The sequence below is a fragment of the Carettochelys insculpta genome, chromosome 4 (genome assembly GCF_033958435.1).
Source record: "Carettochelys insculpta isolate YL-2023 chromosome 4, ASM3395843v1, whole genome shotgun sequence".
Classification (NCBI taxonomy): Eukaryota; Metazoa; Chordata; order Testudines; family Carettochelyidae; genus Carettochelys; species Carettochelys insculpta.
In genome coordinates, this window is record NC_134140.1 from 26148655 (window position 1) to 26171364 (window position 22710).

Below are 22710 nucleotides of genomic sequence, written 5' to 3' on the forward strand. Positions count from 1 at the left end.
TGTTTGGTGGAACTCAGAATTTATCTACATATTGTTGTAAAAGTCTTATGAGTTATTTTAGCCATATTTAAAGGATTGTATATTACATGCAGCGATGAGTCATAATGGACTGAAATGGATATTAATTTTTTATTTAAAAAAAATAAGCCAACAATAAACTTTTTCCCTGAACCCATTTTTATATGACAATATATTTACTAAAGTAATCTACATTATCCAATAAAGAACAAACCTTTAAATAAAACAACAGTGTAAATCAAACTGAATGTCTGACAATAGATCTGTGCAAAAGTAACATGGGGGGAGGTTTAAATTTGGAGGTGCCCTACATATAGGCCTTCTCTCTGTCTCTGCTTACACACAGGAGTTGTGGAATTGGTTGCTGCAGCATAACGTTTCCAGATGTTTTGGAGGGCTCAAATGTGCTGGGCTCCTAGGAGCCAGTGGTTTCAGTGGGCAGACGTTGGATGTGAGAGGGGAATGGTGTCTGGGAGGAGTGCTTGCGGTATGGTGAAGAGATTTCAGTAGCCAGTTTTGTCAGGGGCTGAAGGACATAGCAGGGTCCTGGGAACTGCAGCACCTCCTGACTTAGCAGGAGCATGTTTTGTAGAAGAGTCATGTGGCTCAGCACAATGCCACCAGCTGCCTTTGCAGTTCTCTGGCTTTCCACATCCTTGGCCATGGAAATGCTTTGCATGTGTCCACGCTTGCATTCCTCTTTCGAAAGAGGTATGCAAATGAGGTACATCAAAAATGCAAGTGATTAATAAATTTGCATAGTTGTCACCTCATTTGCATATTCTAATTTCAAAAGAGCTTCTTTCGAAAGAAGAAAGCCAGTGTTGATGATGCTCTTTTGAAAGTAAAGCCATCTTCGAAATAATCCTTCTTCCCATTAAATAAAGGGAAGAAGGATTCTTTCGAATATGAGTTTACTTTTGAAAGAGCAGCGTCTACACTGGCTTTCCTCTTTCAAAAGAAGCTCTTTTGAAACTAGATTATGCAAATGAGGTGAAAATATGCAAATTTACGCTTTATTTGCATTTTCAATTTGCCTCATTTGCATACATCTTTCAAAAGAGGAATGTAAGTGTAGACGCACCTTTTCTGTTTTGGTTTAGCACTTGTATTGGTATATTTGCAGCACTTCTGTGATGTCAGAAGGGCTAAGAAAGACCATCGGGGCTGAGTTTTCTGATCCCCACTAAGCCATCTTGATTCTTAATGATACTGGTAGACTGATGAAGATGGAAGAGGCACATAATTGTCTTATTCCAAGAGGCAGACAAGCTACATACCTTGTGAAGCTGTTCCACAGGATGGTCCCTCCCAAGAGATGAGAGGAGCTTGCAATCTATGCATCAAACCTAATCCACTGGGCAAGAGGACTGCAGAGCTCATGACAAATGCAGAGTCAGTGCACAGTAATGGAGTGTGTTGTGTGTATGTCATCAGTTGAACCACTTTAATACCTCTATGTGTACAAGTCAAGGTTTACAGAAGCACATATTAACTATTTGCACTTTGACTGAAATGAACAGACTTACACAGGATTCTTTGTTGCTAGAAAATCACAATACTTTATTATAGCTCCACTCTTTCACCACCATTTCTCCCTTCCTCTTGGATCTTTCTATTAGCTCCCTCTAGCGTTCACATTGGGTCAACTGACAGAGCTAGGATTGAACCCTGACCAGTGGAAAGCTAGACTGTGTAAAACTGCATAGTGTTGTTTATACTAGATACAAACAAATCTTCAGTGCTTTGTTTATGTAATTTAGATGGGTCTATCATATCAGTAGACCCAGTTACCATACAGCTGTCCTTTGATGCAATTTAAAAATTTTTTTTTCTTATTGTGTACCCACATCTGTGAATAATGCTAAAGTCAGATTCTTGTTTTATCCTAAACCCATTCTCAGACTTTTGTCTCCCCAGACATCAAAATCACAGAAAATTTTAGGAAATAATACATTTTAAGCTAGGTTCCTATTATTATTATTATTGTTTATTGTGTAGATTGGATGCTGGTGGCCTGGAGTCAAACAAAATAATATAACCTTGATGATGTTGCAAACTGAATTACTACCTAGCAGCCTAAATTAACAGCCACTGACAATGCCACTCGCTCATAACTCTTAGATTCAAATCCATTCTTGCCACACAATTTTCTGTGTATACTGAACATTCTTTCCATGAGGTTCTTCTTAAAAACATTGTATTTTTTCCCAAGTTTAAAGTGCTGAAAAAGAGTTCTTTACACATCCATAAAGCTGCTATGTTTACTTTGAATTTGGGCCAATGAGAATGCATGCTATTGACTCAGTGATTTAAACAATCTTCAAATACTGCTTTTCTCTCCTTTTGATTGGGCTTGATTACAAATGAGATTTGTAAGCAAATTGCCTTTCTTTTGATGTATTGATTACATTTTCAGCACTTGCATCACACACATGAAGCTATTTCTATGCCAGAAAAAATATGGAACACGTAAAATATATTGAAGGCAGTTTTATATAGTCAGGGCTAAATTATTGCTGCTCCAGCATGTGTGTACTGGAGAGGTGAAGGCTCTGGAGCATCTTGCCTGCCAATGAGCCCCTCATTTACAGGAGACAGCACAGCATATGGACTCTTGTGTTGGGTGGAATAGCCTGACCTGGATCACATTTATCACAGCAGAATTGCACTGGGAGAGTACAGGAGACACCTGTAACATAGATGTAGAAAGTCCCTATGTCCACCAACCTCTCCTCACCATGTCTGCAAATTCATACTTTGCAAAGGCATAATGCCGACAGTCATTCCTCCCTTACCCAACGTGGGTCTGTCTCTCTCTGCAGAGGTGTAACTGAGGCCTCAAGGTACACATTTTTACATATTTACGTGCAGTGCTTATGGAAAGAATGTAGTTCTTTGTGTGTGTTTCGGAAATCTACTCCAACCTGAAAATCTAAAGTTTCAGAGTTAGTCTTTTTAGCAATTACAGGAAGCTACAGCATGTACTACTGAAACCTATCTGGCCCCAAACAAAACTTGAAACTTTCAAAACAAGGTGCCTGTGGAACTACAAATAACCTCTGAGTAGATGCAGTTACTGTCTACAGGAAGCTAGGATCAAGTTCAAATAAATGTCTGGGCACCAGTTCTTAGCAACTGATTTTAAAGTAGTTGTAATCTACAAAGCTATCTGTTTATCTCTGTGGAGAGGGACAAGGGTATTATATACCTAATGAGACAGACCATTTAAGCAGCCTTCTCTCCAGGTCAAAAATATTTTAACTTTTTCCTCTTCCAGGTTGGCTGTTCATTCTATTAACAGATGAGATCACCTATGCAGAATTTTAACACCGTGCTGCTACTGAAACATATATTTTCTGTCCTCATCCTCTGTGTGGAAGTTGTAAAGTGTCTATAAATTTAAGAATGGGTCCTGTAATTTTATCATGAATTAATTAATATTATAATTTTGCGATTTTCAGTAAACAGATGAAAAATATCTTATTATCCACCCATACATTGGCTACGTCTACATTAGCAAGTTCTTTTGAAAGATTTTTTGAAAGAATGGGGCTCTTTTGAAAGAGCCCATGGAGCATCTACACACAAAAAGCGTTCCATTGAAAGTATATCGAAAGAACGTGGTGCTTCTTTCGAAATCACTCTTCCTTTCCCATCTCAGGAGGGCGCCTCCTTTCAAAAGCTTCTTTCAAAATAAAATGTGTGTAGATGCTCTGCAGGGCCCTTCTTTCGAAAGAAAAGTCTTCATTTTCGATCCCTGCTCTTTTGAAAGAGTGGGGACTGTGTGGATGCTCTCTTTCGAAAGAGTAGATCACTCTTTTGACCTGCTTTTTTGTGTGTGGACACACTCTTTCGAAAGACACTCTTTCAGAAGCGATCTTCCAGAAGAACTTCTTTCAAAAGATCTCTGTAGTGTAGATGTAACCATTATGTCTTAGCACCTGAGACCTGATCTACACTAGGAGATTAGATTGAATTAAGATAACTTAGGTCAATTTTCTAAGCAATCAGTCCACATGACAGGGTCAGTTCTGCAGAATTTAAGGGCTCCTAAGTTCAACTTTTGTACTCCTGCTTTTCACAAGGAGTAAAGCCAAAATCAACCATGCATGACAAGCATTAGGGTAGTGCAGAAAAAGCATTGTGAAATTTGATGTTCTTGGGTTCCTGGAGGTGTCCCACAGTGCCCCAGTGTGACCACTCTGGCCACCATTTTCAGCTCCGCTGCTCTCCAGGGCTGTGTCTACACAGGCACATATCTTCGAAATAGCCATATTTCGAAGATTACTAATGAGGTGCTTAATTGAATATTCAGTGCCTCATTAGCATTAGGACACTTCTGGCTGCAGTGCTTCAAAAGTGCTGCTTTCGAAAGCACGCGGCTCAGTGCGGCTACATGGGGCTCCTTTTCAATCAGTGATCAGGACAAGGGGATTTCGAAAGGTGTGGGTCCTTTCGAAAAGGACCCCTGTGTAGCCGCGCCAAGCCACGTGCTTTCAAAAGCAGCACTTTTGAAGCGCCGCAGCCGGAAGCGTCCTAATGCTAATGAGGCGCTGAATATTCAATTCAGCACCTCATTAGTAATCTTTGAAATGGCCATTAGCATGGCTATTTCGAAGATCTGTGCCCATGTAGACACACCCCAGGTGTGCATGAAATGATGCTGGAAAGTTTTGAATTTCATTTCCTATTTGTCCAGGATGGTGAGTGGAGGAAGCAGCACACATCAGCAGCACATCTGGCCCTGAAATTCCCTGGATCGCAGATGAGCTCTAGTATGGAGCACAGAGGAGACCTCAGACCTCATTGCTGGGAGGAGGGGAGGAGAAGATGAAGCTGTGCTGGCAAAACTATGTAGCAGCAAAAGAAGATACCTATGCCAAGATCTCACAGGGAGTGCTGAAAAACGGATACACCAGGGACACCCAGCAGTGTTTGGTGAAAATAAATGAGCTCAGGCAGGAATACCAGAAGACAAAGGAAGCAAAAGGACATTCTGGGTCATTGCCACAAACATGCTACTTCTATGAGCAGCTACATGGAGTTCCAGTTGGGGACACAACCACTGTCCCCAAAGAGTTCAGGAATAATTCCAAAGAGATTCTTCATGCAGCCTCTGGCAACAGCAGGGAAGACATGGTATTTGAGGAAGAGAAGTACAGCAATGGTCAGCAGACAAATGGAGCAGCTGACCTAAACATCTGCCAGGAGCTTTTTAAAACTTTGGATCTCATCCCTTCGTTCCAGGACATTTTGCAGACAGATCCTGCTGGCAGGGAGGGCACTTTTGGTGAGTTCTCATGTTTAGTCATGCTACAAGTGGGTTAAGGCAATTGGGTGTGATCTATGGTGGGCACTGTACTTGTGCAGCCCGGGGCCCCCAGAGCAACTTATTAACGAGTCTGGTGGTGGAGTGCAGATGCTCCCTGCCCCACTCTATAAAGCACTCAGAAAGGTACTCTTTAATTCTTCTCACAAGGATTTTGGGGAGGCCTGCCTTATTCTGACCCTGATAGGACACCTTTCCTTCCCAAGCCACCAGTAAGTAATCTGGCATAACTACACCACAGAGTAGCACAACCTAATAACCAGCCTTCTGCCCATGTTCAGTCAGCATCTGTTCCTTATCAATGTTTCTTATTCTGAGGAGACTAATCTCTCTCTTGGCAACCTAGAGGAAGCAGGGGAAGGACCATTAAGCTATTATGATAGCACAAGCTGCTCTGCCATGACTGGACCACCTCCCACCACTCCCTTCCCTGGGCTCCTGGAGGAAGGGAAATGTTCAATGTCCCAGCCAAGCTGCAGGGGGGGAGGAAGTACACACAGCCACAAGGAGGAAAGCACAAGTTGCAGTGAGAAGCCTTGCCCACTTCCCCCCATCCCTGGGCTGCTGGGGGAAGGGGAACTTTCCCTGTTCCAGTAGAGGTGGGAGGAGAAGCGTGCAGCAACCGCAAGAGCCACACAACCCCGATAGCACAAGCTGCACTGCCATGCCTTGCCCCACACTCTCTGGGCTCCTGGGGGAAGGGAAACTTTCACTGTCCAGGCCAAGGATGGGGAGGGATAGACATAGCAACTGACAGACAGCACAAGGCACACTGCCATGCCTGCCCTACTCCCTACCTTTCCCTGGGCCCCTGCGAGAAGAGAGACTCTCAGTGCCCAAGCAAAGATGGATGGGAAAGCACACAGTGACTGCCACAGCCCCTAGGGCCCTGCTCCACCCACTTGCAGTGTGCAGCAGCTGAATCCCAGGTTTGAAAGTATGTCCCAATCTGTGCCTTCCCATGACTGGAAGCAAACTGTGTCAAGCAGGTCCCTTAAAGCTCTGTGTAGTACCTGCTGCACAGAGAGGACACTTAAAAGCCAAAATACTTCCTTGCATGTAACACATCCTTATTGTGTTCCACACAGGCTCTTTCATGAAATTCCTTTCTGCGTGTAAATATTGCCTCATCTACTGTAAATGCGTCTCCCTTGTGTCTGGCCTTCACTCATGTTCTGTTGCAGTGTGCTCAGGAGTGGGCTTGTTGACCACTGCTGTCCAGCCCTACAGCTGTTAGAGTGGCCCAGATCTAAAGGAGAAAACGAATGTGGGAAGATATGTTCATAGAGCACATGGCAAGCTGCCCACACAGACAGAGAACAGTTAAATGCATGGAGAAGACCCATGTTGGAGGAGTGGTGGGTGGAGCAGGAAGACAGAAGGGTGGATCATGAGGAGAGGAGAGCACTCAGAGCCTGAAGTCCAGATGCAGAAGGATATGTTGAAGCTGATGGTGCAGCAAACAGAGCTCCTAAGGTGCCTGGAATAGGAGCCCCCACTGCAGACCATGATGAACCACATGCCCCCCTCACCATGCTCCCTACCCCCCACACATCAGCACCGCAGAACGCCAGGGCAGGGGTCACGGCCAGCCTTGCACTCCACTCCCTGGGACACTTGTCAGGGTAGAAGGTGACATTCCCACACATGTGATGGTAAAATACCGCTTGCCCTTGCTTACCCATACCTGAAGTCCCTCCTATGAATTCCTTCACTGTCCCCTGAACAAAACACAATCAAGTGCACAACACAATGTGTTTATTGCCTGTGTTGCGGGGGGGCACACATCATGCACGGGGCACCTCCTTAAGAGCAACAGGCATGACTGTCATGTTGATGTCTGGTTATTCATAAAGCTATTTTTCAAAGCATCCCTGATGAGCAGTGCCAATCACAGCGCTCTCCTTATTGCCCTAGTGTCTGGCTGCTCACAATTACTGGCAAGTTGATCTGCATTGGCCCTCCAGCATGGCATGAAATTTTCCCCCTTGCTCTCACATAAGTTATGGAGCACAGAGCAGAGAGAATGTTGCTTTCACTGAGGTCTAATTGAGTCAGAAGGCTCCTGAACCTGGTTTTAAATGGCTGAATGCACATTCTACTATGATTCTGCACTTGCTCAGCCTTTAGTTGAACTGCTCCTTATTGCAGTCCAGGTTGCCTGTCTATAGTTTCATGAACCAAGGGAGCAAAGGATAAGTTGAATCTTCCAGGATCATTATTGGCATATCCACATCTTCAACGGTAGTTTTATGGTCAGGGAAGAAAGTTCCATTCTGCAGCTTTGTGAACAGACCAGACTTCCTAAAGATGTGTGTGTCATGCCCCATTCCCAACCATCCCAAGCTGAAGTCAGTGAAACAACCCTTGTGATCCACCAATGCCTGCAACACCTTTTATACTCGGTATATACTGAATAGTCCCATTCATAGAGAAGTACCCCTTGCAGTTTATGTACTCTGTGGCAAGGTGGTCTGGTGCCATGATAGGAATGTGTGTCCCATCTATCACCCTGTTGCAGTTAGGGAACCCCACCCTGGTAAAACCATCCATTATGTCCTGCACATTTCCAAGAGTGGACAATCTTTCATAGCAGAAGGGTATTGATCATTTGTAGAAGAAGGGTACTGATTGCCTTGGCTGCCTGGATCACAGCTGCCTCCACTGTAGACTTGCCGACTAAGCAGCAGCTGTCTGGTGTAAGCTTCCACAGAACAGTTGACACTTGCTTCTGAACTGTTAGAGCAGGTCTCATTCTGGTATTGCAGCACTTCAGGGCAGGGGAAAACAATTTGCAAAGTTCCATGACAGTGGCCTTTCGCATGCAGAAATTTTGTAGCCACCAACCAGTCTGAGCTTGTTTCACAGAATCAGAACTGGTGTTCCACTGTGTGCAAAGCATCGAGTGCAGCCAGCCTCTCTCTGTTCCTCCTTTCCAGTGTTTCACATTTGTGTATGTTCTTGTCCTCCTCAGAGTCTTCATCAATCTCATGGCGCTCAGGCTCTGTATATGCCACAGCACAATGTGTGAGGTGCTCATAATATTTCTCATAACAGTTTGAAGCTGGACATGTTCCATGATAGGCTTGCAATGGCATCTGCATGGATATGAAAAAAGGGTGTGAAAACACTTTTTGCTGTTGCTTTCCAATGGTGGGGGAGAAGAGAAGTACACTGCGGAAGCTGATAACACACCCAGAAAACTCCCCTGGCACTTCTTTGTCCCATCAGATGCTTTAACACCTACAATGCAAGGGGGCAGCAGGAACTGTGGCATAGCTACCCTACAGTGCATTGCTGACAAAGGCGAAGCTACCCACTGTTAAGGGGATGCACTCTATCAACTTAATGTGCCAGTGTGGACATGCACCCTTGGCTTTACAAAACGGGAACTACAAAATCAACCTTAACAAATTTGAGCTAGTTTCCTAGTATAGACATGCTCTAAAAAAATGCGGGAACCAAACAGACACAAGTAAAGACACAATCCTGAAGAGTTTACAATCTAAAGTCGTTTTCCTGAAAAGAGTTATGTATGTTTTTAACTTATTCATTGTGAGTAATCCAATTGATCTCAATAAGATTATACATAGTGAACACAGTATTTGCATACTTATTTGCAGAATCAAGACCTAAATTATACCATGCTGTTTAAAATCTATTTGTTTTAATATGCTGAAGCTCCCACTACCTTCTTTTTCTGTTATCCTGGTCATTTCTCAGATTTTTATTTATTTTTGCTCGTAGAGCTACATGACCCTTTCAGCCAATAGCAAATTATCTGCAGTAATAGGTGAAATTTTCATACCAAAATTATGAATAATATGCCATTTAACTGTAAGTACTTGCCTGCATTTAAAGCAAAAAGTAAATTGGCTATGACATGAAATAAGCACCAAGATGCTGTCTCTGAATACAGTAAGATAGAACAAAGGTTAAAAGTTTCAAACTCATTTTTATTTTCTGAAGAGCTACATTAGCTATAGTCAGACATGCCAACGGGGGAGCAAAGAGGGCAGTTGCCCGGGGCCCAGCATTTCAAAGGGGCCTGGAGCATCAGCCAACGCTGCTGCTAAAGTAGCAGCAGTAGCAACCAGAGCTCTGTGCCCCTTTAAAATACTGTGGCAGCGCTGCTGCGCTACTCCACATATTGCCCTGAGAGAGCATGGGTGGGGGCAGGGATGACTGCTCTAAGACCCTCCCCCTTCCACCCTTGTACACAGCCCTCCTGGGGCAAGGAACCAGCACTCCCCACCCTTTTATACCCAGACCAAGAGTGGTTGTTGGCTTTGCTGGCTATAGTCCAATAATATAAAAATGCTAAGTCTTACCAAAAGCCCATTGGAGACAGTGAAAAGGTTTCCACTGGCTTTGTGTTTTTTGGATCAAGCTCCATAAGCATAAGAGTACATGGGGCACAGAGCCTGATTCTGCCACCTTGTCTCACTTTTAGTAATGTCTTACTATAGAATCATAGAATCACAGGGCTGGAAGGGACCTCAGGAGGTCATCTAGTCCAGCCCCGTTTCAAGCAGGTTCAACCCCCACTAAGTCATCCCAGCCAGGACCTTGTCCAACTGGGACTTAAAAACCTCGAGGGATGGAGAATCCACCACCTCTCTAGGCAATGTATTCCAATGATTCACTACGCTCCTGGTGAAGTAGTTTTTCCTAATATCTAACCTACACCTCTCCCTCTTCAACTTCAGACAATTACTCCTTGTTCTGCTGTCTGACACCACTGAGAACAGCTTCTCACCCTCCTCTTTAGAGCTCCCCTTAAATTGAGCCAAGCTGTGTGCCTGTTATTTCTAGTGGTGAAGAGTTATCTGCCCAAGCCTTCCCACTGTCTTCAAGAAGACTGGTGGTGCAAGTAACTGCACTATGTGACCCTACCTGAATAGTCCCATTCATTTCAGGAAGACTATTTGCAGAATGAGAGACTATTCTGAGTATTAGGGTGGCAGAATTAAAGCCTGCAAGAAATATGTTAACACACGGCAACAGTAGTTTTAACATGTCAAAAAAGTCTACAAAATGTTCCATACAAGGGTGACAGCATGATGAACAAGTCATTATTTCTGGAATTTATTCTTAATAACGCAAAGCAAGATGGAAATATGCAATTTTAAAGAAACATATCTCTAAGCATCTGATTTACCATCTGTGAATTCCAGGCTTTATTACATGCATATTTTCCTGAAATATCCCCTATACAGTATTTCTTAAATCTTAAAAGAGCAATGGCATTTGACTACTATTTCACACAAATAATTGTGGCATTCCTGGAATGAAGAGTCTTGCCTCCCAGGGTGCCCACCTAGTTAATACCTTAAGTATTTTCTCATTATAAACTCAGCACAGGGGACAGTGACTGTGAATTCTTTTTATTGAAAGTACACAGTAATGTCACAATAAAATCATCACTTAGGATGATGAACGGAACAATAAGTAAAATATATGAATTATTATTATTAAGGCACTAATTAACTTTCAATGTTGTGGAAATCGACAATTTCACATTATCAGAGAGGTAGCTGTGTTAGTCTGTATCTTCAAGAACAACAAGAAGTCCTGTGGCACCTTATAGACTAACAGATATATTGGAACATAAGCTTTTGTGGGCAAAGACCCATTTAATCAGATGCATGAGTCATGAGTCATGCATCTGATGAAGCAGGTCTTTGCTGACGAAAGCTTACGCTCCAAAATATCTGTTGGTCTATAAGATGCCACAAGACTTCTTGTTATCAATTTCACATTAGGCTTCCACTGCAATTTTGGCAGCAAGAGCACCACCACACTGCAAGCTGACAGAGGGATTTCTGGCTTTCCAAACTGAAGGTGGGAACCCCTGCCCTCAGCCTCAGGCAGCCAACAGCAGAAGTCCCTACACTCAGCCCCAAGAAGCTGACGGGGAACCCCCACACTCAGCTTAGGCAGCTGACCTCAGAAAATCTCAGAAAAGTAATAATGAATTTAATTATCACAATTAATAAGGTCCATTATCACTTTTGTGCAGTTTTCCATGGCTTGTCTTCAACTCAGCAGCAATGTTTGGAAAAGAATCCTGCAATTTATTTAGGGTCTTAATTATTATAATTATGGAGGACTCACTAAGAGATCTATAATTAGGCTTGTGTTGAACTTTTAAGATAAAACAGGGTTACTATGATGGTAACAACCCTGAGTTCTTATGCAGCTATGGAGATGGTTAGGTATAATGTATTAACTTCAGTTCTGCTGTGGAGAGTGTCAGGCTTTTCAGACCCGTGCAAGGTTCTATTCCATCCTTCGAAACTCCTGTGGGAGCATATGGGCCACTAGCATGCTGGAGAACTGTGGGAGTCAAATTGGAGGTTACATAACATGCAGCACCACCAGCAATTTCCACACCCTCCTCTCCTTTCCCCACGCACAGAAATTACTGGGAGCCTGAGACAACAGCCCCATTACAGTCTGCTGAGAAAGGCTGGGTCTACACTTCCCACGGAAGATCAAACGCTTAGGTTTGATCTGCCAGGGTGCCATTTTGCACACACATGAAACGGCACGTTCTGGGGTAAATGTCGACTCTGGAATTCCTTGTGACCCGCAAGGATTAAGGAATGCTGATAGGAGGAGCGCTCCCATCAGCATTCTGCAGTGAGGACAGGGATGACTATTGACGGCTGCAATATCGATTTTTGGTACGCAATTGGCGCACCTAAAATTGTGTAGCAGCCACTGATATTCAAGGGAAGTGTAGACCCAGCCAAAGACTATGTTTCCCTCTTTGCCTGCTGTATTGTCTTGCACAAAGGCTGACTACTTCTGCTCAATCCGGGGAGAATAAATTTGTCCTAATATTAATAATAACAACTGCTATTTCTTAAAATCACCTCCAGCCCTTCCATGGAGTGGCTAGTGTCACTGCATGACAATTCAAAATGCAATATACTATTGCCCCTTCTTCCAACACCAGTGTCCTGTTCTAATACTGCCATCGCCCCTCTGGTGAATGGTAACAGCTGTTCAAGGTCTTGCAATTCAACTTTCCGGTGGAGGAGAAATTACTGTAATTTGTTTTATTTATTTACACTTATCCATCAGTCATGGAACAGAGGTGATCAAGAGATTGCACGCAACCCCTTTTTTGGGGGAATCTCAGCCTAACACCACTGCCCACTTCCAGAGAACAAACCTGTTTCAATTAATCAACATGTCTCCCCATTGGTGAAGAAAGTAGGGGCCAGTATATACTGGGAATTTACAACAGCATAGCTATTTCTCTCAGAGTGTAGATTTTTCAGACACCAAAGAGAAATAGCTATACTGACATAACCCCCAATGTAGACAGAACTAGTTAGATGAACCCTTATCAACTCTTTGGGGATATGGATTATCTTGCCAACAGCATAGATAGTGTCTACACCAGGGCTGGTGACAGACTTCAATGGGCCATCGTCAAGGGGGGACAGGGATTTGGCTCTGGGCTCTGGAGAAAGGGTGGGGCCCTAGATGAAAGTGGTGGGTCTGGAGGAGGTTAGCCTCCTCCACCCAGCCCTCATGCTGCCCCGACCGCACTGCATGGGACTCCGACAGCAATTTAAAGGGCACAGGGTCTGCCTATTGCTACCGCCACCGCCACAGTAGTGGCAGGGTTGACCCTTTTAAATCACTGGGCCTGGGACCAGCTGCCCAATTCCCTGCTCTCCCCGGCTCCCTGGGCAGGTCTGGTCTACACAGAAGCACTGCAGTTAATGTCTATAGTGGTGCACTGCAGCTGTGCCACTATAGCATTCTCAGTATAGACATATCCTAAGAGAAAGAATCTGGACAACTTTAACACACTGTAATAGCACCACCTGGTGACACCTGCCATAACAATGTTATTAAAAAGAAAACATTGTATGAAAACACCCAAGTGAGCCTAAGCCTACACTTGTTTTACAGGCATAGCTATGTAGGTAGGGTTATTACTTTTTTTTTAATGACATTGTTATCCTGGCAAAAGAACTAGTGTAGATGCAGTTATACCAACAAAAAAGTGCTGTTGCCAAATATGTACTGTTTCAGTCACTGACCCAGAAACAAATATACTGGCCAAAATATTTTTGTAATTGTATAACTGCACCTGCATTAGGAAGTTTTGGTCAGTATTGCTATACTGACAAAATTCATATGTATTGCCCAGGTTTTAAATAAGGTTTGACTTGTAATGCTTATGTTTCCTTTCTGCAAAATGTTTATTCTAAGAAACAAAAAGTGAATGCTAAATATGAAACAGTAGAATACAGACTAACATGGCTACCTCTCTGTTACTAAACATGAAGTCAGACTATGCTCTTGGAGACAGACCCAGCTGTCATGGAAGAAGTAAGCAGGATCAGAGTGCAAAGATCCAAAGAAAGATTTACATCTGTTTTAGTAAACATATGAACCCTACCAATTTTTATTTTACGTGATTCAACTGAAGAAAAATTAGTCCCTAAACTCCTGTTTTGATGGACCGCTACTGCTGCTGCAAGCAGTTCTGTTCATTTTGGTAGGGCTCACTGCTCTCCTCTGCCATCTGGATAAACTCCGGATTTTGGCAGGGCTCACTCCACCAGTGGGAAAGTACAAGGTATCCCTGAGCAATGAAGAGTGACAACCCCCCCAGCCACACACACACACACAAATACTGGGGCAGCGAAGGATCTCAATGGGGATGGTGGAGAGTCTCGTGCTGCTCCCCCCCTACTGGAGCCGTGTAACATTGCTTTGGGGGCTCACCCCTTGCACACTGTGGCAATTAGGGGTCTTCTTGTGAGTTGAGGGGAGACTTGCCACGCCCCACCCCCAGTGAAGCAGTGCAGCTCACCCACATCCACACACACAGCATCTCTCTGGGAGCTCACCCTCTACATACACTGGGACAGTGTAAAGTCTCTCTGGGGACACCCCACCCCCAAACACTGGGGCAGTGTAGAGTCTCCCTTGAGACGCATCCCCCCATATTACTGGGGCAGTGCAGAGTCTCCCTGGAGATGCAACCCCTACATACCTGAGGCAATGCAGAGTCTCCCTGGGGGAGCACGCCCCTCATACACTGGGGCAGTGCAGAAGGGTTACCCTGGAGACATAACCCCCTCTCCTCTCCCCCCCCCCCCCCCGGGTAGTGCCGAAGGTTCCCAAGGGGGGGGCGGGGAAACATGGCTGTTGCGGTTCGCGCCTTGCGCTCCGCGGCTGCTGGGCGCTGCGCGGGGACTGAGAAGGCGGCGGAACGCAGCACCGGGGCCCGAGTTGTGCGGGGAGGACTGTGCGGAGGGACCCGCGCGGGGGGCGGCCTGTGGGGGAAGCGCGCCGGCGGCGGGGCCATGGCCGTGGATATCACGCTGCTGTTCAAAGCCAGCGTGAAGACAGTGAAGACCCGGAACAAGGCGCTGGGGGTCCCGGCCGGCGACAGCGCCCGGGATGAGCTGCTCAAGCGAGGCGGCCCGCGGCCCAAGAGCGATTTCTCCTGCCGGGCCCGCGAGGTGGTGAGTGCGGGGCCGGCGGGGACCGCGTTGTCCGGGAGGCGGAGGGTTGTGGTGGCACTAGTCAAGGCTCCGTGTGCACAGTGGGCGCCTGGCCCCCGCCCCGCCCCCTCACCCCGATCGGAGCGGTGTCCCACCCCGTTTTCTTGTACCTCATGCCCTTAGCAGCCCCTGTGGTCTGTGCCCCGCTATGCAGGCGTGGAAGAAGGGTTACTACCACTTCCCACCCGCGGCCTGCCAGCTGCCTCTGCGGTGCCCATTGGTCGCCGGCCGCTCGGCGTGGCTGCAAGGCTCTGTCCCCAGCGCTCACTTTGCCAGACGGGGGGCACTGGGGGCGTGGGCTTGACCGGCAGCTCCCGCTCGGAGCGGGGGGGGGGGGTAATGAAAAACACCTGCTCGCTAGGCCTTAGTCGCTGACTTTGAGGTGTTTGCGGGGGGACCCTGCCCCTCTCCCAATATCGAGAGAGAGAGAGAGAGAGAGAGCACAAAAACTCGGCAATCGCTGCGGGACTCAGGAGAACCTAGAACTACTTTCTACTCCGTTTGAAATCCAGATCAGTTGTCAGGGTGACAGTGTCTCTTTAAAACCAATCCCTCCCCTAAGAGACGTGACAGAGCCTCAGGAAGGCATACTTACTGCTCATAATAATGACATGTAGTACAGTCTCCGGTGATGTTGTTTAGCTGCTAGTCTGTTCTCATTAGGACTGATTCAATTGCCTGCAGGTACCAGAATTTCCACACAGCGCTTTGTTCTTTTCTGTATGGACTGCTACTGCAAATAAATATGAGTATAAATTTACTTCTATGAATAGGGGCATAGGAGCTACTAGAGCTACTCCCATGAATAAACTTAGGTATGTGCATACAGTAAGCCCCAAATATCTTTAGTTTCAACTTGCACTTAACTTGTGTTAAGGTGAGTTAAGCACAAGCTGAAATCCTGGGGTTCCCAGTGGCTGGGGGCTGGTGGGATTGCAGCTTCTCTGCCAGCTCCCTACTCCAGCTCCAAGCTTCCGCAGCTGGGAGAAGCCAGGAAGTAGCTGTATGTGGCTCCCAGAGGGGTGGGGAGCCAGGAACCAGGTGGCAGCCTGGCTGCCCTGGGGTTGTCAGAGCTGGGAAACTTACAAGTGCACCAGGACTGATCAGTTTCCTGGCTCCTGGCCACTCTGGGAGGCAGGAAACTGACCAGTGCTGGCTCCTGCAAGCCCAGGGAATGGCTCCCCTTGGCTTGTGCGAAATTTGAGTTACGCATGGGTGCGAAGAGGCTAATTTGGGGGTTACTATAATTAGCTTTTCAGAGGTGGAGCCATATAGCTCTGCTGCAGATTTATGTGTATGTTCTGTGTGCCGCTGACTATTACACTTTATACAGGTAGAGTCTCAAAACTGTGTGAGCAGATCAGGTGAGCTGGGCATTTTCCTAGGGCCCCGTGTCCCAATTAAGTGTAGCATCCACTGCCCACTGGCTGGGCCTTGCTGTTAGTGTGCTGCTTTGGGCCCTGTCCACAGGCTGGGCCCCTCTGGTCTGGCTGTGTGTGTGATAGATGGGGTGAGCAAAATGGCAGGTGGAGCCCCTCAGAGGGGGTGGGGAGTTAAATTTCATAAGGGGGGAGCACAGCATGATTGGCTGCTGGTTCTTAGGCTCATCCATCTAATTAAAAATGTTGAAATATGTATGTGAATTTTTGTGTGTGTGTATTTACATTTATACACCAATTAATAATGTTTTTACAGTAAACTTTCATATCCAGCATCCCTAGGACCAGGAGGTTGCCCGGATATTCAGATATTCTGGATAATAGAGAGAGGTACCTAGCAATGCATAACACTAAAGCAAAACAAGATTAGATACTAAGAAACAAACAGAAATGTACGCAGAGTACTTCATTTACCAACAACAGTAGTATTGTACATTGTAAACTTGTACTGTATTTGCTGTATTTATTTCTATTTACTTTTACTATGTATTTATGGAAAATGTGACTAAAATTTACTTATGGATAAAATGCCGGTTATTTGAGAGTTCCAAATGGTAGAATGTCAGATAAGAATTTACTGTATATTCTGCGAACTTATTTTCTTACACATGCAGAAAGATTTTTTTTTCATATGAACATATACGAAATTCCCATCAGTTTGGATTTGATTAGACAGGATGGCAGGGCCCTTCTAATTGCAGGGATGAAAAGTGGGCCCCGTGTAAAAAGTTTGCTCACCCCTGTGATAGACTGTATTCACCATGAACCTTCAGACAGCTTTCCTTGCCTTCTGTTCTTTAATCGCCCTCTTTTGGGTTTAAGTCTGTCATTCCAACCCTCTGAACAGCGTTAGTGAATTGCTACTTTTTAAAATCAACTCTTCAGAGAAATGTTTGTTTCTGGAGCTGCAGGGTTCTTTTAAATACATTTGACAGGCTAAATTCAGTCCTGGTTTAAATATGAAGTTAGTGGAGTTGTGCCTGCATACACTAGCGCCAAAGTGACCCGGCATATATAAATGAAACATGTAACCTGCTGTTATGGGAAGCAAAATATATATATAATATATATGTGTATATATAGGAGAATATGTTATTAAGAAATGAAAGTGTTGTTACACTTTCAATGAAGAATATCTGCAGAATTGCACTATTCGACATAATGTCACAGGAATATTTTACCTTTGATATCAGTGATTTACAAAAGGATGGATTGAAATGGATGAGAGAGAGAGAGCCTCTGAAATATTTTTGTTTAAACATAATAATGACTTTTCTATCAAGTTATTTATGCACTGAGATTTTGCAGTCTAGCTATAGTAAATTAAATTAAATCTTAAATTAAAATCCTGTGTAAAGACTTATGTTAGTTTAAGATGATTAATCAAGTTGTGGTGGCAATCTGACTTTATCAAAACTGGATGCTTCCCACCAGAAAATCTCTGATGTTAAGTCACTTAAAACTGTAGCCATAAGCACAAGAAAATGTCATTGTGTGGGCTTCTGGGAAATAGTCTGAATGCTGTCTAAACAAATAAAGCTGTCAGATCTCTTGCCTGCCAAGGGTTGACTGCAGTGTTCCCTCTAATTTTTTCATCCATGTGCAGAATAATTTTTTTATGTGCACCGAGGCGTATGCAGATGTGCATCCCAATAGCAAGACATGTTGCTGGCTGTGGGAGCTCTGCTCGTCATCTGAATGACATTTGTATCTCTCCTTGGAGGTCACCCAAGCACTCAGTTTACAGGGAACACTGGTTGACTGAAACCATGCACAGCAACGCTGAGATGCCAGTCAGAAGAACTGAGTTTGAATGGCACCTCAATGCATGAACCAAGCAATAAAGTTGAGCTGGCAGTTTGTGAGGAAGGAGGAATGAGTCTGATTGATCTCAGCCTCAAAGCAATTGCTTCAGAAACGAATTAAACAAAGGATAAGTGTTTTGCTAAGCATACTGCAGGATGAGTTCCAGTATCTGCATGATGCCTGGTCAGTGGTCTCTGGCACTTTTTTGGAGAGATTGGGTACTATCTTCTCAGCTATTTAAGTGGTTCAAAATATTTTTGCCAGAATGGAAACCAACAGTTTAATTTTCCAGATGAGCCAGAGACTGCTTTGTACCAACATGTAGGGTCCTGCAAACTTGGTAGCTGCTATTTTTTGGAGATACAGTTTGATTTTTAGAGGGACAATAATGCATGCAAGCCATAAGCTCTAGTCCAAGGCATTTATTTTTTCTGGAAAGGCAAGAGATGGTTGGTAAAGTCTGATTTGATTATGTGTGTGTGAGAGAGCTCCTTTCTTGTTACAGGCTTGCAGTTGCCATTTTAGCTGTTTTTTGCCACAGCTAGGCAATTTAACTTGCAAATGATTTGTTGATTGACACATTTAGTTCTGGAACATATCCGTATAAAATTATGCCTACAGACTTGGTTGATCTAAAAGATGATGTTGGCAACATATCAGAGCACTAGTTTTTGTTTTAAAACCTAAACCTCTCTGAAAAGATCGTAAGTCGGAATCAGCAGAGGGTAAAGCCCTGCGCTAACTAAGCATGCTAGAGAATGAGTGAGGTCCCCTGGGAGCTGTGACTAGGTTTCAGGGGGGATCACCAAGCAGGTCCAACATTAGACTTATTGGGATCCAGGACAGAAAGCTGAAGCCCTGCTGCATGGGGTTGAAGCCTGGGCCCTGAGCTCTGCCAACTGGGACTGAACCTGAAGCCTGAGGAATGTAGGCCCTTTGTGGCATGAGGTCCCAGGCATCTATCCTGCTGGCTACCCCCTAACACTGACCCTGGCTTTTATATGCAGAAAACCAGTTGTTATGGCATGCGTCAGCTGTAGAGTCTTTATAACATATTGGGGTAGGGGCTCAGAAAGAAAAAAAGGCTGAGAACTGCTGTACTAGGGAATAATAGAAATTTAGACCCACAGCACAGAGTTGCCAGTTTATGGAACACTAGAATATTTGTCCAGCATTGCGCAGGTGCTTGTCACTTTTGTTTTTGTTTTGTTTTTTGGAAGATGACATGAAAATGTACATGCTTCATTTAAACCATTACTCTGGGGTGGGGCTGGGGATGAGGGAACTGCTCCAGCCCTCTCTCACCACAGGAACTTGGGGCTATGTGAGAAGTGCCACTGCATGGCTGCTGCAGCTTCAGCAAGCACAGCAGGGAGAAGGGTGCTTGTCCCCTGGCTAAGGCAGGTCCAGGTTCATCTGCCTCCTGTGCTCCCCAGCCAGAGTGAGGAATGCAGCAAACTGCACACTTTCCCCTTGCTGATGAAGGGGAACAACCAGTGGTGTTCCATATGAATTAGGGCTGGTGAGGAAACTTTAGCCCTTCCTCCCCTCTCCTTAAAGGGTGCCTGCAGGGTGGGAGACTAGGGTCTGGGACAGTCCCACACTGGTGGGTGCACGCATCCCTGGTCAGTCCCTTTGACCTGCCTGGTGATTCTGCCCCTTTTCTGTACGGTTTATGAGAAGCAATCCCATTTTCCTGGCGCAACCAAACCCTTACGTTGCTTTAAGTTATGGTAAGAGGAAGCTGCATAATTTGATGGTCCTAGCCCTTACCATTTCGGAAGAGTTCAGAGAGTTGACATTTTTAAAGGTTATGTTCAGAAAGTATGAGATGCTCCCTGATAAGGACTGTTCTGTTGCATTCTATTTGGTTGGGTCTACACGGAGCGCCGCTCAATGCTGCTTCTGACAGAACTATGCAAAATGGGCTCAGGATTGCAAATAGCTGCCCATTTGCATGCTCCCAAAGCTCATCACCATTGCCACGTGAGAGTTCAGTGCTGGCAGAAGGGTGTGCTAGCACTGCAGAGGCCATGTGGACGTGTCTCTGCTGGCTAAACCCCCTTCTTTCACCAGTCCCTTATGCCTGAAACTCACATCCACAGGCCCTCTGCAGTGCCGGTACCCCCTTCTGCTTGCACTTGACTCTCGCATGGCTATGGTAATGAGCTTTGGGTGTATGCAAATAGATAGCCATTTGCAATCCTGACAAGCTCACGTTGCATAGTTCTGCCGGCAACAGCGCTGAGCAGAGCTCCTCGTAGACCTAGCCTTTGATTCCTTATAGTTTCTTGTACCACTTTTCATCATCAATGTGTAAGAGCACCTTCCAGTAGTGCATAAAGCAATATAACTAACATCTGTCACGTAGTTTGTTCTATCAGTTTTATCTTAAGGGCAAAATTCTAAGTGTTGCTATTGTTTAGGTAAGTTTGTTTATAAATAATTACATGGTGTTGTGTGTTTATGGTAGAGAGGCAAGATCAAAGAAGGGTTTAAGAGTTATGATAGTCCTTATTTTCTGTGGAAATTTGTTCCTAAGTTTTGGACCAGCCTGCAAGAGAGCTCAGTGTTCTGCACATATGACCTTTCCCCTTATGGTGGAAAGTACAATTATGTGTGAAAAGCAGAGTTATAGAATCATGGGCCTCATCACAGATCTTTAGGTCTACATGCTGATTTAATTTGTAGTGGGCCAATGTATATGTCAGGAATAGGTAGGTTTCTTTATACAGGTCATGAGCAATGGGAAAAAGAGAAATTCCCCCTCTGAAGTTTAGTGTCTGAAATTACACTTAAGTATCATCAGATCCCCAACAAATGATTGCATATATGCCTGTCTAAAATCACTAATCCATCTGCCTTCCATGATATATTGCGATTGGTAAAAGGACAATGCACATCCATTGGCCCTCTGGGGTTGGAGCACCCATGGCAGCAACCAAACTTCCTGCTCCCCCCAGCGCCTCCTGCCAGCTGCAAACAGCTGTTTCTTGGCATTCAGGATGTTCTAGGAGAGGGGAGGAGGAGTGGGGACAGGAAGTGCTCAGAGCAGGAGGTGAGGAAGAGGTGGGGCTGGATGGGAAAGGGGAGGATTTTTGGGGAGGGGCCCAATGGGGCAGGATAGACTGCAGGAAGGTGGTTGAGTAAAGAGCATAAGAACAGTCATACTGGGTTAGACCAAAGGTCCATCTAGCCCAGTATCCTGTCTTCTGACAGAGGCCAATGTCTGATGCCCTGGAGGGAGTGAACAGAACAGGTAATCACAAAAGTGACCCCTCTTCTGACATCCATTTCCAACCTCTGACAAACAGAGGCTAGGGACGCCATTCCTACCTATCCTGGCTAATAGTCGTTGATGGACCTAACCTCCATGAGTTTGTCTAGTTCTTTTCTGAAACCTGTTAAAGGCTTGATCTTTACAACCTTCTCTGGCAAGGAGTTGCACAGGCCACCTATGTGCTGTGTGAAGAAAATCTTCCTTTTGATAGTTTTAGGTGTGCTATCCATTGATTTCATTTGGTGACTTCTAGTTATTTTGTTATGGGAACAAGTAAATAACTTTTCCTTATTCACTTTCTCCAAACCAATTATGATTTTATATACCTCTATCATATTCCCCCTTAGTCTCCTTTTTCCTAAGCTGAAAAGTCCCAGTCTTCTTAATATTTCTTCGTATGGCACCCATTCAAACCCCTAATCATTTTTGTTGCCCTTTTCTGAAGCTTTTCCAATGCTGTTATCTTTTTTGAGATGAGGCGACCACATCTGTATGCACTATTCAAGATGTGGGCGTACTGTTGATTTATATAGCTGCAAGAAAATATTCTCTGTCTTATTCTCTATCCCTTTTTAATCATTCCTACCATTCTGTTTGCCTTTTTTGACTACTGCAGCACATTGAGCAACAAAATGTTGAATGAATTTTAATGCTGATAAATGTACAGTAATGCACATTCGAAAAAAATAATCCCAATTATACCTACCTCATGACTGGGAATAATTTAGCTATAGCCACTCAAGAGAGAGATCTTGGAGTCACTGGGGATAGTTCTCTGAAAACATCCACTCAATCACCTAGTTTTGTTACTTTTTTCTTCATTATTTTGAACAGATTAGTATCATCAGCAAATTTTGCCAGCTCACTGTTGACTCCTTTTTCCAGATCATTTATAAATCGGTTAAATAGGATTCGTCCTAGTACAAACTCTTGGGGGACACCACTTATTACCTCTCTCCATGCTGAAAACTAACCATTTATTCCTATTCTTTGTTTCTTGTCTCTTAAGCAGTTTTCAGTCCATGAGAGGGCCGTCCTTCTTATCCTATGACAACTTATTTTACTTAAGAGCCTTTGTTGAAGAAGCTTATTAAAGGCTTTCTGGAAATCTACGTACACTATATCTGCTGAATCCATTTTGTCCACATGCTTATTGACCATCTCAAAGAACTCTAGTAGATTAGTAAGGCAGGATTTTCCTTTACAGAAACCATGTTGGCTTTTCCGTAACAAGTTGTGTTCACCTACGTGTGTGACAGTTTTATTCTTTACTATAGTTTCAACTAATTTGCC

General features: G+C 44.6%; 1 protein-coding gene across 1 annotated transcript in view; it reads left to right on the forward strand.

Moving 5' to 3' along the window:
* The first annotated feature begins 14662 nt into the window (after window positions 1–14662).
* Window positions 14663–22710, forward strand: part of STX18 (syntaxin 18) — a 115073-nt gene continuing 107025 nt past the window's right edge. Inside the window, exon 1 of the mRNA XM_074992482.1 lies at window positions 14663–14853. Coding sequence (XP_074848583.1) covers window positions 14692–14853 — 162 coding nt within the window. The 5' untranslated portion in view covers window positions 14663–14691. The remainder of the gene's footprint in view (window positions 14854–22710) is intronic.